Below are 18,697 nucleotides of genomic sequence, written 5' to 3' on the forward strand. Positions count from 1 at the left end.
TAAAGTGAAAATGGAGGCTCCATTTGCTTCTTGATAAGTTTTCGTGTTATTTAAGGCTTACATTGTCTATTTTTACATTAAAAAGATCGTCAGATCTATTTAAAAGCATATAAAATCTTTAAAGTTCTATGAAGTTTGTGTTAAAATTATGTAAACAAGCAGTTTATGTCGATTAATTGTGAACAACGGAACAGGTTTGGATGACCTTGTTTTTCAAAATAGGAACGGTTTGGATACGCATCTGATACGGTTTGGATGTGGTTAATATAAGAGTGTAAACAGTTCTTTGAATTATCCCCTCACGAAGAGAATATAGCATCGCTACTGTGCGATATACAAGCCCTCACTGCAAATCATGCTTTCAATAAAGTTAACATGGATATCGTCATGTGATAGACATACGAAGTCACATTGTTTAAAAACATAAAGATACACGTCGAAAACATGCATTTAAGTCAACAAAACTTAATATACCGTAATTTGAATTTCAATTTCAATTTTAAACAAGCTCCAAATAACTTGCAATTGGCTTATAAAAATTGCATACAGAGTGCTTTACAGATATGTTAATTCTGTTGTATAATCATTCTATCGATATCAATTTCGAAAGATTCAGCCTTACAAAAATCTTTACTGACACAAAAAAACAAGTGTTTACGACAGTTTCAATTAAGTTATGATTCTATAATGTTATCGGCTTTAAACGTGAAAAAATAAAAGAGATCAGTCAAATACAGAATTATACCAACTTTAAAAAGTTTAAAGTCTGTAAAATTGTCTAATGATACAAATGTGTTTTTTTCTCTTTTAAAATTGAAACGATATCACATATAGGTACACTACACAGAACAAACCGTGATAACGTGGATATTCTTAATTATTGGTCTCCCGTTATGGGTTTCATGAAAATGAAAAAAAAAAATCACTTTTGATACAGAGTATTTAACTTATCAAACATCATACTTGTCTATTTTTTTTAAATTAAAAATTGAAACGTTCCCAAACAACTTTTTAGTTTTACAACAGCCTAACAACTGCGCTTTGGCAAATTTTTAACTGTGAAATTTTTATTATTATATACTAACGCGGGTTTTGTACTTTTTCTGCAGTAACGCCACCTTCATTTCCCGCATGAGTCACCAAAACTTCTTGATATACATAGATACATATTTATCGTTTTGATTGTCTGGTGAGAATTATGATTGAATAAATGTACATATAAAATGGCGATGTTTATTTAGGTCTCGTCATCACTTGAATTTTCTGGACTAACTATTTCTAACAACAGAGAAAATATATGACTTGGCAAACAACTATGGTTTTTTGTATCATATCACTGGGAGTGAAATAATCGTATAATTTTCTTCGTTTAGCGATGTACTGGCTTTGTATTGAATATATACGAGGCTCATGTTAATAGTATTATTATCAAGCACTTTCTCAGTTCAACTTACTTCACGATATCGTGAAGTAACTAAAAAAAAAAAACCCACATCATATTGTCGATTGCCATAAAAGTAGTAGATAGTTGTCTGTTAAGGTGTTAATATGATGTATTGCTTTTCAGGTTAAAGGTGAAAAACGTTTTCTTAAAACATTTCATTGTGCTCCTCGAGCTTTAACTCATTTTTTTTTTTTTATAAAAGTACTCTTTTGAGATGTTAGTAAAAAAAAAAAAACTTGATATAACTATATTTACATTGTTCAGTGTTTTTTCATGTGATAACACTACGTATCAATTTTTTCATATTCAGTCCAATTAGGCATAACTCAAGGGGCGCAACTCAAGTTGCTCGCTCGATAGCACCACCACATCACCGAGTTTTCGTAATGAAATCCGCCAAGGGTTTATGGGGAGCAAAGTGGACCAAAAACCCTTGGCTAGCGAAGATGGTTTTAGTCCCCCTTCGTTTGGTTTCATCGCGTTAATAAAAATGTCGGACAGGAAAGAAAAATTCACCGTCTGTATGTTAAGTTCTTTTTACCTGGCTTTAAATACATCTGTGTAATTGAATGATCCACTATTTTTTAAAAAGATGTATCTTCGGTTGCACACCGATGAAAAGCAAACTGCTCTATGTCTAAAATATAAAAAAAATGCTATAAATTTAAATTATTCAAACCGTACCATTTGCACAATTTATATTTTAGCATCCAAACCGGAATAATTTATTTATCCAAACCGTACTACTTCTTTAGCAGATGCATGAAGTTATTGCTATTTTTATACATAATAATGTATTAAAAAGACATTGGTTTGATTTTATTTGGTTAATGTAATGTTTAAAATCAATTTTGGCTGCTTCAGATTTTTAGTATGTGTTATATTATCTACGTAATCTAGAAATAGTTCTTAGCTTTAGCGTTTAAATGACACGTTAACGATTGATTTTCCTATAAATAAGTCGTTTTTATTAACGATGAACAAAAATCAGGCACACTTTTTTCAACTGCAAAACCTTCAGAAAAATATGAATGATTATTACGATATTTTAATTAATATTTAACCCGTTGTCGATAGAAAAAAGGACACACCACTCATTGATTTTGCAATGGATAAGCCATTTTCACGTTATCCAAACATGTCACTACCGGCGCGGATACACGACAGTGGGGAAGCTCTAAATTAATAGAAAGTGGGAGAGGAGTCCCGTTTGTGGTGTCGACATGTCTGTTACATGCTATTGCGTCAGACAAAGGGTGATAATTTCTACATACAGCAGCCCTACAAGAGTTATCCCTCTTTTTGCCATTATCCAACAATGACATAATTTTAATAGCTGAACATCTCGTCTGTCAATAAACACATTGTACATACATCTAAAGATTTACACAACATAGAAAATATATTCGTTATTTTTTTAACCATGTCCGCGACCGATACGTACATGTAACACAGTTGTACAAAATCTTTTTTGTTTTTTTCTTCTCAATACATTAGTAAATGATTACTACCATCTGGGTAATGATTGATCTACACATCTAACTTGGAAGTTTGAACGGATTCAAATATATATATATATATATATATATATATATATATATATATATATATATATATATATATATATATATATATATAGTAGTTTAATGAAAATATGTGCATAAATGTAATTTAATTCAAGTCCTCGGGTCATAGACAGTATCTGTAATGATTTTTAAACTATTTTTATTTTAAAATACACAGGTATGTAGATTATCATTTTAAAAAAATCAGAAAAGATGCTTTTCTGAATTCAGTCCATCCATATTCGCCTTTTGAGGTAATTACTTATGTACCTTAATCAATGAGGTCAGCAGTTCTGTAGCTTTACAGGCGGGTTGTTTAACCTAAAATCGAACCAGTATAGTTTGTTTATAAACAGATTGTTTGGTTTTTTTTAAGCATCCATAGTCTAGTTCAAGCCGTACGTTGTTTCAATGTCTTCGTGTATTTAGTGTTGGCAAATAGCTTGTCTGTGACGTCACAGCGCTTGATACATTGTGACGTAACAATTATAATTCACATGTACATTATAAACGTTACCATGAACGTCATAATGAAATGTTGAATGTGCAACAATGTTGATACATGAAAGAAAAATTGGTCTTGTACTTGTAGTATAAAAAAAAAAATAGCGCTCAAGTTTGGATGATACAGTTTTAGCTATGTACAATGGACCGGAATTCTAAAGAGAAATTCAACGAAGCACAGAAACTGGTACAGAGGTTGGCAGAAACTGCATCCGTTGTTAGAGGGATTGACCAAGCGCTGGACGAAATCTCAAACCAATTACCAAAGAATTTTGAAAAGCCTCAGTCAATGTGCCCAGTTAACAACGCAGATACTCAATGGTTCAACGAACAGGATAATGCAATGATGGTTTGCTCTGATGACCTGTTTAACAGTTCTTCGATTCTAAACCGTTACAGCGATGGAGTGAAACATAGATCTCAAATCTCCTCGCAAGAGTACCATTCTCAAAAATCCGAAGCAAACCCAATGTCTTCTTCAAATAGAGCAACGGGGAAAATCGAGGATATCGTGGATCTTTTACGGGCCCTTGATGCAACATTCCTTGCCAGTGAGCTGGAAAGTGCGGATCTTTCCGATGATGTATGCGAACTCTTGCCTTCCCAAATACTTCCAGCAAAACCTGTGTGTCGACAGCCCGTGGTGTGCAATCATTGCAAAGAAAACGGCTGCTGTGTCACTCCTCGGCCAGAGAGTAGAGTCAGCATTCCCATACCCAACAGTCCTGTCACTGCCAGGGTCAACGAAACGCCCGTCCCACGCACAGTCGCGTGCTCCTCCTACCGGACAAACTTTACCAAGCACCGGGACGACAGATCAAGGTGTCAATCAATTTGTGTCAAAATGAACCTAATGCCAAGGAACCAGTCAAAACCGAAAGGTTCGAAAGATCAAAGCAATAAGTCGACAAACGCCAAGCAGATGCGCTGGGGAGAGAACACGGTCATCCGAGAGGATGGCCCAACGTACCATTCCATATTCAACCAGACGGAGTCGTTGCCGAGTCTTAAATATCTGAAACAAAAGTTGAAAGAGGAGAGAGACAAATCTTGCAGACTGGAAAACAACCGAACACCCATGTCTACAAATAGAAACAAAACACCTCAACATATCAAAGACATTCTTGTCGAGCTACCCCCTATTCCGAACGATTTGTTAGAGCGAGATGCTCTCGGAAATAATGATTTGTGCGGCTGGTTTCAAGGGCAACATCCGCTGTTACGTCAAGATGTGAAATCCCCTGGAAACCACCAAATTGTGCGTAAAACCAACAGAAAAGTCTGGTACAATCCCCAGGGTGTCGACAGTACCAGGGAATGTTATTACGGGGTCCAAGGAAATTATAAATTACCGTTTCTCTATGAGTCGGCTCATTCCAACTTGAAAAAGTTACCGAGAGCAGAAGTGAGCAATTTGGAACAAAATGTCGTCCAAAACGCTTATGTTGAGGAAACATCGTCCCTTGATCTTGGGGAAGATCTATATGGACAGAAGCTTCACTCGCGTTTGATAACTTTGCCCATTGATCAGTCTGTTGTCATTCAAAAGAAGAGACCAAAGGCACCAAAGCTGCCACCCCTCAAATGCACCGCAGTCATTAAAGCATCAACTGGAGGCCCGAGGACGCAATGGGGTAGTAGACGTTCAAACGGCATTCTGGATGAGATCTCGATTGATAGTGGAAGCGATAGAGAAAAAAGAAGGCCGAATTCTCCTGTTGTTTCCATAATGAAACCATTGCCAGTGAAAGAAACAAAACAAACAAAGCAGCTGATGAACTGGAGTCACAGAAATGTAGGACCTATCAAGATCCCGCCACTTGATCTGAATGCACTCGATGCTGGTTCGAATTCGGAAGCCAACACGGTTAGGAGGGAATTTTTACCAAACGTTCTCCAGAAGACTCCACGTGAAAAGAACGAGATCGACCAAGAGGTCAAAGAGAATAAAGATTCATCGGAAATTAACGAATCTGTTCCGATCCCAAACGTCCGTCATCTCCTGAATATCTTTGATAAAACTGCTCAACAGAAGATGACCCTGCCGGTGTGTTTGCTTGGCGATAAAATCGAAACCACGCCTTTACACCACCCTCATGTGCGCATGGAGGCCCCCATAAAGGAATACAGATACCGTAGATCAGATGTCCCGATTGATCTTGTTCGTCTCGCTCTGAGGTCCAACACTGCAAACAAGGGTATCTATAACGTCAACTCTCTTCTCCAAAACATCCCACAAAACACGTGTAAACGAAGCTCGAAGAAAACCACAAGAAAATCCCTCAGGCATCAGGAAAAGGTCAAAGTGTGTTTACAAAAGGACAACCAAATTGAACAAGAGTTGAAAAAGCTTAGAAACCAATTAAAAGAAAACAAGAAAGCCTCACGAATGCTGAATGGCAATATCTGTGGGATAGATACTGAGCGATCAGGCGTAGCACGCCCCAGTACCCCAGTAACGATGTAACATCAGTTAGGATAGTCGCAGTAACTAAATGTCAAATGATTAATTAACAATAAAGGTCGATTCACTTTATGAATTGTTGCTTTAAGTTGTTGATTCTTTAGTCTAGTTATCTAGTACCTACATGCTGAATGTGCAACGTGGGGCTCTATATATATGGCAGCATAAAGCTTAAAAATGTACATCTTCAATTCTTCAATTGAAGATTTAAATTGTTTAAGATAGCTATAAGAACACTGCATTTTTCGGGCGCCTGTAAAGTGCGAAACGAAATCGAAACGAAAAGAAACGAAACCAATCGAAACGAAACGAAACCAATCGAAACGAAACCAAACGAAACGAAACCAAAAATCGAAACGAAACGAAACGGAATTTAAACAAAACTAATATAAATTTTGACTTCATAAAAGCGAAAATAAATTCAATGAAATAAATTTTTGAACCATAGAATATAACTACGTGTATGTATGTTTTAGATTGCCGCTGTAAATTTTTAAGTCGATTATCCGAAATTTGCAAAAATTATATAATTATGTAAATAAGTGATGTACATTCCTATATCTTTTTTAATGTTTCAAATTTGTTTCATTAAATGATATTCAGACGTTTAGAGAGAGAGAGAGAGAGAGAGAGAGAGAGAGAGATGCCTTAAAACTTATCAGTGACAACACATAACAAAGTATATACATGTACGCAAGTTTTGGAGAGAGAGAAAGAAAGAAAGAGATAGAGATATGATGATGATGATATATTGAAGGGGACATTCTAACAACAATTTTCTTTCTATCGATTTGAAATATTGTAAAAATGAAACGATCGAATACAATGTGATTTAGAGCATGCTGGTTGGTTACCAGTTTCTAACATATAATAAGAATTGCTTTAATACCGTGGTATGTATAGCATGAATTTGGATGTCGTAATTGGACAAAATTAACGTGCAATATAAAGAGGTTTTTTACCTGTGTATTACCTTAAATCAAACACAATCCCCTCTTTCTCCCCTTTCACACGCACGCACATTGTATTTGATTCATTTTTACAATATTTCATATCAATATAAAAAAAAACGTGTAGTTGGAATGTCTCCGTAAATACTATAAACGCACTATATTTAGGGTGTACAGTATTTGGCGGAATATAATTTTTCAACAAGTTAGCATGGATTTGATTTACTGCATTTCTGAATTTACTTTTTTATCGACTTATATATATTTTACACTTGGCAATGTACTTGATTTTGCGGACGCCGTTTTCCGCCAAAAACGCAAAATAGAATACACAGCCAAAGGACTAAAGACAGTTTTTTTTAAAAATATACTTTTACAGTATAATCATCTTTATATTGCAAATTAATTTTGTCAAATTACGTAACGACGTCCAAATTCATGCTATACATATTAAAACAATTATTATTATAAGTTAGAAACTGGTAACCAACCAGTGTGCTCTAAATCACATTGTATTCGATCGTTACATTTTTACAATAATTCAAATCGATAGAAAGAAAATTGTTGTTAGAATGTCCCCTTAAGTATCACCATCATCATCATATCTCTATCTCTCTTTCTTTCTCTCTCTCCCAAACTTGCGTATATACTTTGCTATGTGATGTCGCTGATAAGTTTTTAGGCATATCTCTCCCTCTCTCTCTCTCTTTAAACGTCTGAATATCATTTAATGAAACACATTAGAAATATTAAAAGGTATTAGGAATGTACATCACTTACTTACATTATTATATAATTTTTGCAAATTTCGAATAATCGGCTTTAAAATTTACAGCGGCAATCTGAAACATACAGGTAGTTATATTTTATGGTTCAAAAATTTATTTCAATGAACTTATTTTCATTTTTATGTAGTCAAAACTGATATTAGTTTTGTTTATACATTGTATTCCGTTTCGTTTCGTTTCGATTTTTGGTTTCGTTTCGTTTTGTTTCATTTCGTTTCGTTTCGATTTCGTTTCGCACTTTACAGGCGCCCGCATTTTTCAAGTGATGCTGGTGTTTTCTTCCAGTATGGCAAAGTAATCTTTTGTTTTAACAAAATATAACAATAGTTATAGTTTTCTATCTTTATTTCCTGAATAAAGATTTTTGTATAATAGATCAGTCATACAAGTACACATCATTATAAAAATTGTAGAAATAAAGCAAAAAATACAACTTCCTGATATGAATCCTTTTTTCTTCAAGTTCATATACAATTTTTTCTTCATAAAATGAACCGTGGAATGTACTTGTTTTGGATAAAATTAAAACCTCACAACCTGGTCGATCACTAAGCATAAATACAAAAACTACTTCAATGTCCGGAATACAACCTGAATCAACATTCACTCAATCTTTCCATTCTAAAAGCTGATTCTCTTCAAAGATGCCAAATTAGGAAAAACTTATAATTTAGAAGCATGGGGTATCAAAAAACTATAAATACACCACAAGGTGCACCTTTGATATGTTAATTTAGTCTAAATCCAGTCAAGGGAAGAGTTATCTACACATAATATCTTATCTGATATGTATTAGTGGAGAAAAAAGAATTTTACAAAATTGATAAAAGTTAAAAGAAAATTGAACATATCACATTCAGGTACATAATGTTTAGTATATGTATATTTTACAATGGAATGTTATTCACATGATGAGATGAAGAGTACATGTTTATAAAAAATCACAAAGATACAAGTCAATGCTAATTATGATGCATACAAAATGATATATATACATGTGCAGAATGTATTAAAACCAGATATATACAAAATTTATCTATAAAATATTCTTGAGTCATACAAATGTGAATACTCACAATATTAAAAATTAATAGATATTAACAACAGGAGAATGTAAAGTCATATTTTGTACCACACTCGGACAAAAGTCAATTTCTAACAACAAATTCAAGTGTGATATGGCACTTATCAAATCTGATATGTATTTCTTGCAGCTTTTTAAAAAATATTATACAGGGTTTTTCACTTTGCTGCATTATTCTTGGAAGGAAATTAAATCTTATTTAGGTTCCAAATACATATAATGGTTTTATTGACTCTTTACACATCACAAATTAAAATTTAAATAAATCTCAGTACAGAATATGAGATGATGGCCGATACTATTGAAATGATGGTGACTTTGGAGGAAATCTTGGAGGCAGAATTACAACCATTCCAGTCGTTGCAGAAGCAGTACATGACCTTCTCGTCTTCTGTGTCCATGGGTTTGTAGGCATCGTTCTTTCTGGCTGGTAAGCAGTAGCCATGGCGACGTAAGTTTGGCATCAGGAGTCGATGACGCGTGGACCTCATGAGACTACTCTCACAGTCCCGGACTATGTTGTGCTCGCCTGTAAAATATACAATTCTATATTTCACCGAGTGTCTCATGTCTTTATCATGATAAATTATGTCTATTTACAAGAAAAAAAAATCAATGTACAAAACTACATCACAATAACATAACAATCTAATTAAAGATTGGACTGAACATAAACGAAGGATTATAGATATTGATCTTTATCAGAGATACATACATGTGCAACCTGTTTCTATATTACATACAGACTTCAACACTTACTTCCAACTTTTTTGATGATTTTGACACAGAACTCTGAATCTCCACAATCTCTCCATGGAAACATTCTCCAATCAAGATCATCTCCACAGCCCCCCATAGCACTCACACATCTGTGACACATGATGGCAGAGCCTGAAAGTACAGAGATTTTAACAATACCGTTTAATTTAAATCAATCTGTTAAACAAAATTCTATAAAATAACCAATTTCCACGGTCAATTTATTTGACCATAAAAATATTTTTTATCGAACTTGATGCTATGAACTTTACGTATTTAATAATGCATATAGGAGTATCATGGCAAACACATGTACTGTTTACCAACATATCAATGCAGATTATAATACTGTGATCTCTGGAAATTATTTTCTGATACATTGTGTAAGATAACTTTTCTAGCAATCAAACAATGTTTTGAAACTGTTTAATATACTGGTACTGAGTGGTACTGTACCAGTTGTTGGCTAAACTGAGGGTTCAGGCTTATAACTTGTGACTATTCGACATATTTTAAATTTGGTTGTCAGCTTCGAATAAAGAAAAGTAAGTTTGCTTTAAAACTTTCTTGAATAAGTCTTAAACATGAGCTTAAGCGATCATTGTTTACACGTTGAATTACATTTTAGCGCTTTCATCATAGGGGAAAGTGATGTAATATGTTCAAAATAGAATTTGACCTCTGTGGTGCGTTTTTATATCTCTTCTTTGATTTATCAAATATTATCAATGCATGTAAACAATACAATTCACTAAATTCTGAAAGAATCACAGTGCAGCTGATACTTAACTACACAATTATGTATGTAACGTTACAAGTGATTTTGTATTTATTACCATATAATAACAAAGGAATGATTTTATGAGATAAAATTGAGATTTGTTTATGTATCTTAATCCGTAAGATGTTAAGTCTGACCCCACAAGGGAAGATAATTCAAATTACAATTTGCAGAGTATCAAATCAAGATATTCAGGGATTTTAGTATGATATGATTACGAAGCCAATAAATGGTACAGTGAATCATAAAAGCTCAGCAAATTCAGGCGTGCTAAAACAGAAAAACAAGATGTTTTGGATTCTAATTAATGATATAACCTAACAGATGGATAAAAAAGGAGTTCACAATTTAAAGTATGTCAACTTTTATCCAAAAATATTAAAAAATAAAGAAAAACAAAAAGAAATCATTGAGTTTTAGTCAATAACTGGTACAATACCGGTACCGTACAGATAAGATATGGAAAATAGGCAAACAGGCGGTACATAGAATTACCGAAATACCCGCGATTTACCGAAATACCCGGTGAAAACACTGAAATACCCTTCAAAAACACCAAAATGCCCATTATTACGCCATAAAGAGTGTATGTCTAGTATTTTCATATATAGATAGTTATTGTATTTAAAGTTAATTTTTTGAATAAATGTATATTTATTATAATACTAGAACTTGTGTTATATACGTGTGCAAGAGAAAGGAGCAATTCTGATAGGAATTACGCCTTTGAAATAGTTGCTATTTTTATAGTTGCTTCCACTCTATATGGATTTTTGATGATTATTATATGATATCAAAAAATAAAAGCTGATAAACTGTTATTTTTAATTCTTGGTTATTTTATTCTGGGAATAAAATTTCACACCTCTATACGAGTGAAAAGCAATTCATGCAAGAGTTATCGTTCTTAACCCAATGTCTACACATGTTAAAAATAGCTATTAATGTCAAAATAATTACATTATCAAACTGAAAATTGGGGAAATACATTTAAACACTTAGATTTAAACAATGATGCTAAATATTTGTGCTCAAATGAGGCATTTCGGTGTTTTTGAAGGGCATTTAGGTATATCACGGGTATTTCGGTAATTCTAGTTACCCGCAAACAGGCTATATGACATTGTATAGATGTGTAGAAAACAGATGCCCACTGCTTTAACTTTAACAGCAAATAGTTCTAAATAACTTTCAATCATGGTAATGATGATTAAGGACTGTACTCCATGCAAATCTTAGTTTGATACTTTATATTAATATTATTCTACTGGGTTAACCTCACCAAAGAAACAAATGTGGTAATTGGGGTTATGTGTAGGAAACAAAAAAAGATACAAAGAAAAGTTGCCAAACAGTAAAAACGAAGATCAAAGAAAATATTAAGCATTTAAACCAATAATCCACAATTATAAATAAATATTATATTAGGTATTTAGTATATCGTAAATACAAACATAAATTACAACTCAAGTCTTTGATTTATGAGCATCGTCAGGCATCACTTCAACATATTTCATTACATTGCAATCTTCACTTTACTCGTTTTATCAAACATAACATTGATCCATAAAGTATAACTTACATGACTGGTATAATGAGATGAAAACAAAAAGACACACAAGTGTTGTTTTTGCCATTTTAAAGTTGCTTCCTACTTTCTCACATAGTTCAAATAACACCGGAAGTATACCTTTGACAAAGTGATATGCGCAGGTGTGACTCATTCTTAAATTAGATAACTCGTACAGGAGAGAGGCTTTGGAATAGGGGCCTATTTGTTAATTAAAAAAATTATATAAGGATGTAATCAGATATAATTTCTTTTAAATTATAAAATTTTGTAAAATTCATAAGTATAAAAATGAATAAAAATTCACTGAAACCAGATTTACCGTGTACTTCAGTTCAGTGACACAAATTACAATGTAGAAATAGAGGCAAATAGTTCAGTTTTACACATTTTAACTATTTTTATAAAATTAAAGACTTTCATGTAAATTCAAAAATGTATAACATACGCGCAGATCTGGATGGGGAAGGTGTGATCGAGAAGGTCCGGACTCCCCCCAAAAATCTAGACATTTTTTTAAAGTTTTAAACATCCTCCTCTGAACTGAAACATTTTTTTTCGGATCCAATTTTTAACCTTCTCTGGATCGAATAAAATCTGGATTCACACATATACCTAGTATTACATTCTTATTTCTACAAAAATAAATAATTTAAACACTCAAAACAAACAAATAAAAAATATTTCAAAAATCGTCACAGCTATAGTGCAGAATATAAAACCAAGACTTGAAATTCTTTCCTATAAACGATACGTTATACTTGTAAAGCGTAATGGACCGAATTTCACCTATTTAAATTGAAATTATAATCGAAACATTGATACGCTAGACAAGAATTCATAATTTTATTATTTATAAGTATCACCACTTTAAAACAACCCTTAGAATTGAAAGGGGTAAATATGTTTCTTAAGTGTATACATGTGCCGGATAACTATACATTCTGAAAACCCGGCGTGAATGACCTATAAATGAATATAAATACTATTTTTTATTAGAAATAAAAACAAGAATCAGCCACAAAACACCTGGCAGAGACAGGGAGGGGACCTAGCTCTCCATTATATCTGTACAGGACCATTTTACTTATATTACACAGGCCAATAGCTGGCAGGTGAAAGAGATATTTTATCAATAGCGATCATTTAATAAAAGTTTAAAACAAGTTTTACGCAGCCTCCACTTTGTCTAATGTATTATGAGCGCACTAAATAAAATACCTGGTATTTGGCAGTTTTTTAATCTTATATTGATGATTGAAGAGAAATGTATGGTTAATTGGATAAATTGAAACTTAATATAAAACCAGACATTCAACAACGCCGGGTTGTTAAGGAAATCTGAGATTCAGCAAAATAAGCAATTCTCTTTTTCATTGCATGAGAACATGAGTGGGGATAGGGACGGCCAAGTACAGTTTGATGACCCCCCCCCCCCCCTTCATCCTTACACACGTCAGGATCCCTGACAATTTTAAGATAGGAGAAGGGGGTGGTTTTAATCAGACTACTGGGGCAAGTGCCAACTGAAGAATAATGATCAAACCTAACCCTCTTTCCGGCTTTGAAAAAGACAGTACGTGCTTCGAATCATCGTAATTGTTTAAATATGACTTATATGTATAATACATTGGCGTCGAAACTGGGGGTTTATTGGGCTACTTTTTTTTGCAAAATTAGACATGACCATACCCATAATCCTTTATTTTGCTTGTTAAGATTTCTGATAATTAAGGTCTACCACACCCCAACCCCGCACCTCAACTTTCAATTTGCTTCCGACACCACTAGCCACTAGCTGTAATATAACAAGATGATTAAATATGACTTACATGTATAATACATAGGCGTCGAAACTGGGGGTGTATGGGGCTACTTTTTTTGCAAAATTAGACATGACCATACTCATAATCCTTTATTTTGCTTGTTAAGATTTCTGATAATTAAGGTCTACCACACCCCCACCCCGCACCTCAACTTTCAATTTGCTTCCGACGCCACTAGCCACTAGCTGTAATATAACAAGATAAAAGGTCTCTTTCTAAAATCCGGTAGGCCTAAATCGCATGGAAATATACATTCAACTCGTAAAAATCCACATTTAACGTTCACTTGCACATGTAGTCTCATTATTTAGAAACTATACAGTATATCCATTGTGAAAATATGTATATTTTTATGATAGATTTCACGCAGTAAAAAATGTTCGCGATCATGAAATGTTATGAATAAGGCAGCTATAAATTATCAGATTATTGAATAACAAGATAACATTAATTAAGTGACGATATCCTCTTTTTAGCATTCTTTTAATCTGTAAATATAGGACTACCCGTTGTGCTTGCATCCCTTTTAAAACATAGTGCGACGATGCCCACGCTGGGCTTTGCGCTTTATTCATGTTATCTCAGAATGAACTGAACGACAATTCTAGGTACAACTATCTCTTTTCTCCCAGAATGCAACATTTGATGACGTAGAACGTATTCCGGCCTTTTCTCACGTCCAATCATGGCGGAACAGGTACTACCGCACGTGTTGAGACAATTTTTACCACAGCACGCATTCAATAAATAAAAATGGATTTTGAAAAACGACAAATGAATAAACAAATGATACATTTAACGTTTAGTGGGTTAGAATAGCATGTAAAAGCATATGTAAATGGTCATGAAGATATTTTTGTTCTTGGAACACAGGCGCCTGTGTCTGTAATAGTTCACCATAGTATAATAATACACAAAATATCTAACTACAAATTTTGTGGAGTGCCCCCCTCTGTGAATTGCAATCCTTTTCACTGTCAGACGAACACCAATCATGCTCATTGACAAAGTGCTTAATATCATTCTCTCCTGCAATGATTTGCTTTCTAAATCATTTATATATGGATGCTTTTACATTTATGTTACCAATGGTCATTTGTCCACATGGTTTCTGTTGAAATTGAAAATCATTGCAATTCACAGAAGGGGGTTTTCCACAGAATTTGAAGTTTGAAATGTTGGATGAATAAATGCGGTGAATCTTGAATTAACGAATATAATGGTTATTGTAAAGTAGATTACATTAAATCATGATTTTTTTGTAAGTTATATCTGATGAATTTTATCTTGCAGACTGAGAGGTCGTTTCAGAAACAGCCAACTGTTTTTCTGAACAACAAGAAAAATTTGATGTCCGTTAAAGGGCAGAAAAACACACGCCATTTCAAGAGTGTTGGTCTAGGATTTAAGACACCAAGAGAGGTATAAACTATCTAAGATGTATCTTAATATGCTGGTAAAATTATTAACAAAATTTTCAAGTTTTAGATCTGAATATTTACCAGTACATTTTCCAATGTCTTTGTCTGCGATAAAAAATCAAGTGTGTAACACATAGTCCAAAACATTTCATCGATGACATGTATTATGTGCATTTGGGGTGTAAGCAGGGTTTTGCATGGTTATTTAAAATGGATATAATGTTAAAATCTCAGTAAATATGTAATCATACAATTGCTAATATTATATAAGTAAAGGTAAAAAGGAAATGTTAGGCGTCATTTCAGTTGTGGATGTGGCGTGATACGATCTATCATGAAGCCCTTCAACCTTAATTCAATTTGATCATGCCCTGACCATTAGATGTTCATCCTTAATCAATGATGGAGACTCTTGATGCTTGCACTAGTTGTTTTATGTATGTCTAATGGAGTAGGAGAAATAATAAAGGATCAAACTGGGATTTGAACCTTGGTTTCCTGAATCTCTAGTTGGTTACCTAACCAACTGACATATAGATGAACTTCAGTATCTTGAATGCAACAGTCCTTAAAGTAGACTTTTGGGCAATGTCGCCAAATGGCAACCTACTGGTACTTTGAATTTAACTCGCCATTTTCAAATTCAGGCCACCAGTAGTAAAACTTTACATAGCCTTAATATATTTGCATATTTTCTCTCATTAAATATACTGTAGAAAAAAATGTATTGTTGAAAAGGTTTTTATTTACTGTTTCATGTCTGGCAAAAAAAAAAAAAAAAAAAAAAAATTCCCATCCATCCCATGAAAAATGACACATCATACTCATTATTATAATATTTTCCAGCACTAGAAGTTTTCTTGGATTCTTGGAAGACAAGTCTACTAAATCTCCAAAATTGTACATTGATTTGAGTAATGAATAACTTGTACGAAGTTCTTTCACATTGACTTAACAAAATAAGTTTACGTTCTTATTATGTTAGAGTCTCGTAAACATTACTAAACACATTTGTCTCATGCAGGTTTGCGTATAAAACTTTCATTGGACGAAGTTTCTTCTTTGTATATATTAATATAAGACTGAAACATGCCGTCTTGTTTAAAAAGTTCACCATTTTGTTCATTTTGAAAGACTTTGAACCCGGTGTAACATTTTTAAAAATTAACAGGGTGGATATTTTTGGTTGCCAAATGGCGACTGGCTTTTAATTTAAGTTGCAAAACCTGAATTTAAGTCGCATATACGACCTATTTAGTCACAACTTCGAGCCCTGATGCAATAATTATGTCAAAGTGATTTGTAAGTCCCAACCATATAATTTTTAAGTATTTAACCCTCAATATCTTGAATACGCAGATATCTCAAAGTTTTTAAACGGTCTTTTTAGTTCGAGATAACGAAGTTTTACTGTATCTGGTTATGACCATCGCATTTCTCCCCCTTGAATGACCTTTGCGATTAAAGATACATCCTTAGGTTCTTTCTTTCCCCTGGATGGGAAAAATGTGAGACTGAGGTGTAATATTGTGGTATTTAACATGACCTCTTTTACTAAGTAAAAATTACTTTATAAAATTTGCCATTAAAGTCTGGCTTTAAACCTTAAAAATGTTTTTTTAATAACACTGTACTAATTCATTTGCTTTCTCATTATTTCAGGCAATTCTTGGAACCTACATTGACAAGAAATGTCCCTTCACAGGAAACGTGTCCATCCGTGGACGCATTCTGACAGGCGTTGTCCAGAAAATGAAAATGCAGAGAACAATTGTGATCCGACGCGACTACCTGCACTACGTTAAAAAGTACAAGAGATTCGAGAAGAGGCATAGAAACATGTCTGTGCACCTTAGTCCATGCTTCAGGTAATCAAAGGATAACCAATGTACTAGGTTGTATTATGCAGTGAGCAAAAGTTTCAATTAACTCCGTTAAAAAAAAGGCATATTGGTATAAACTGTTTGGTGACCAAGTGTAGTCGGCGCAGTATTTGGTGAACTCTTTGCTTAAAGTACAGTGGTACCCATAAAAACTTTTAAAGTAGATGAATTTTGTCTGGACAATAGAAAAGATTGAATGCACAGTATATCTACATTGTACTACTTAAATTGTAAACTGTAGTTATGTTTGTTGAATTTATCATTGGGATTAAATGGGATACCATAGATACCAATAGAGAATAAAATTGATTTACTGCACAAGTGTCAAATCTAACTTTCCAAAAAAGTTTAAAGATTTTTTTCTGGAATTTTTCATCTGTCTATAAGCAGCCTTGTTTATCTTTTGATTTTGCGTCTCCAAACTATGAATGTCTAAAAATGATAATATTGAAAATGGTTGCTGTAACCCACTACTATAGATGTCCTTCTTCGTATATGTATTGTCACTATTGTGTTTATACTTGTCCTCCATTGCATGATGTTTCTGCATGTACGGTACCTGTTAGTTGTTATGTTAGCTACATATGTACTTGATTGGATATTTACAGGGACGTGGAGATGGGAGACATTGTGACTGTCGGTGAATGTAGACCACTCAGCAAAACTGTACGCTTCAACGTCCTGAAGGTCTCCAAGGGAGGTGCCAATTCCAAGAAGGGATTCAAAAAATACTAATGTACTATAAATAAAAAAAAGTCTGTCAAAAATTGTCTTGTTTTTTTTGCATGTGTTCAGTTGTTGACATTTATAACTTTTGAAGGCAGAAAATCTACCTATTTTATTATTTTTTCAACTGATATAAAACATTGAGCAAAATATAGAAAGGAAGATCGGATTTGGATAAATGTCACTGAACTCCGTTGGATAATAAAATAAAAGACTAGCTCAGTTTAAATTACTAGTAAATAAAATTGTGTTCACTGTACTTAGTTAAGAATATGAGACAAATTGCACCTTGAGATATCAATGTGGATGAAAGTAAGTCATATTGAAAACGTTATCAATGTTTTGAATTTTGAAACTACAGTTTTTATCCAGACATGCATTTCACATGCTTTTATAAACTTTTGAGGTACAAATGGGAAAAAAAGAGCTTTGGACTTGCGACTTGCAGACCAGTACAGCTGACGTTCAACCCTATTGCGCTAAGCTGTAAGACATCTATTTTGAAATAAAGAACGTCACAACATGGAAGTGGATCTTGCCTCTTTAAAAGTATCGTGCGAGGCAGTTTTGAAGGTTCAAAGACTAAATCAATGCATTTGGATTTGAATACAGAGATGCATATATTAAACAGCGACCGTTTTAAGACATAACTGATGTGCCAATCTGATGAGTAGGATTACCCCTTAGATAACATTGTTGCATGTTTAATAAATACAAAATCCACTTTGTTATTCTGGTAGACATTAGCAATATTAAAAAGTTTATAATCAAAACCTATGACCCATGATTCCTTACAGTTTAGGAATTTGATTTTCATTTCTTTTTGTGTATAGTAGTGTAAATTAGATATATGTGGATATACATGATTGTAATAGAAAAGACACTAATTGAAATATTTGTCTAATTTTTAGTACGAAGACCACGTTAAACCA

General features: G+C 33.5%; 2 protein-coding genes across 2 annotated transcripts; one reads left to right on the plus strand and one right to left on the minus strand.

The window, feature by feature from the left end:
• Positions 1–8,042: 8,042 nt before the first annotated feature.
• LOC128157079 (uncharacterized) lies at positions 8,043–12,064 on the minus strand. Its single transcript, XM_052819447.1, has 3 exons — positions 11,922–12,064; positions 9,559–9,690; positions 8,043–9,328 (listed from the first exon to the last, which is right to left on the minus strand). The coding sequence occupies exons 1-3, from the start codon at positions 12,061–12,063 to the stop codon at positions 9,057–9,059; spliced, it is 546 nt and encodes a 181-aa protein (XP_052675407.1). The 5' UTR covers position 12,064; the 3' UTR covers positions 8,043–9,056.
• A 2,341-nt stretch (positions 12,065–14,405) lies between these two features.
• On the plus strand, positions 14,406–17,806 carry LOC128157088 (40S ribosomal protein S11-like). Its single transcript, XM_052819458.1, has 4 exons — positions 14,406–14,432; positions 15,029–15,157; positions 16,819–17,024; positions 17,648–17,806. The coding sequence occupies exons 1-4, from the start codon at positions 14,421–14,423 to the stop codon at positions 17,772–17,774; spliced, it is 474 nt and encodes a 157-aa protein (XP_052675418.1). The 5' UTR covers positions 14,406–14,420; the 3' UTR covers positions 17,775–17,806.
• The last annotated feature ends 891 nt before the right edge of the window (positions 17,807–18,697 follow it).

Source organism: Crassostrea angulata, chromosome 1 (assembly GCF_025612915.1).
Source record: "Crassostrea angulata isolate pt1a10 chromosome 1, ASM2561291v2, whole genome shotgun sequence".
In the NCBI taxonomy this organism is placed as follows: Eukaryota; Metazoa; Mollusca; class Bivalvia; order Ostreida; family Ostreidae; genus Magallana; species Magallana angulata.

What these genes read in the sequence shown, in the direction of transcription:
- LOC128157079 (XM_052819447.1), bottom strand. Translation starts at nt 12,063, where the DNA reads ATGAGTCACACCTGCGCATATCACTTTGTCAAAGGTATACTTCCGGTG. An exon ending in CATCTCATTATACCAGTCAT is followed by an intron (nt 9,691 to 11,921) that starts GTAAGTTATACT and finishes CTGTACTTTCAG; the next exon opens with GCTCTGCCATCATGTGTCAC. An exon ending in AATCATCAAAAAAGTTGGAA is followed by an intron (nt 9,329 to 9,558) that starts GTAAGTGTTGAA and finishes TATATTTTACAG; the next exon opens with GCGAGCACAACATAGTCCGG.
- LOC128157088 (XM_052819458.1), top strand. An exon ending in GATTTAAGACACCAAGAGAG is followed by an intron (nt 15,158 to 16,818) that starts GTATAAACTATC and finishes TCATTATTTCAG; the next exon opens with GCAATTCTTGGAACCTACAT. An exon ending in CACCTTAGTCCATGCTTCAG is followed by an intron (nt 17,025 to 17,647) that starts GTAATCAAAGGA and finishes GGATATTTACAG; the next exon opens with GGACGTGGAGATGGGAGACA.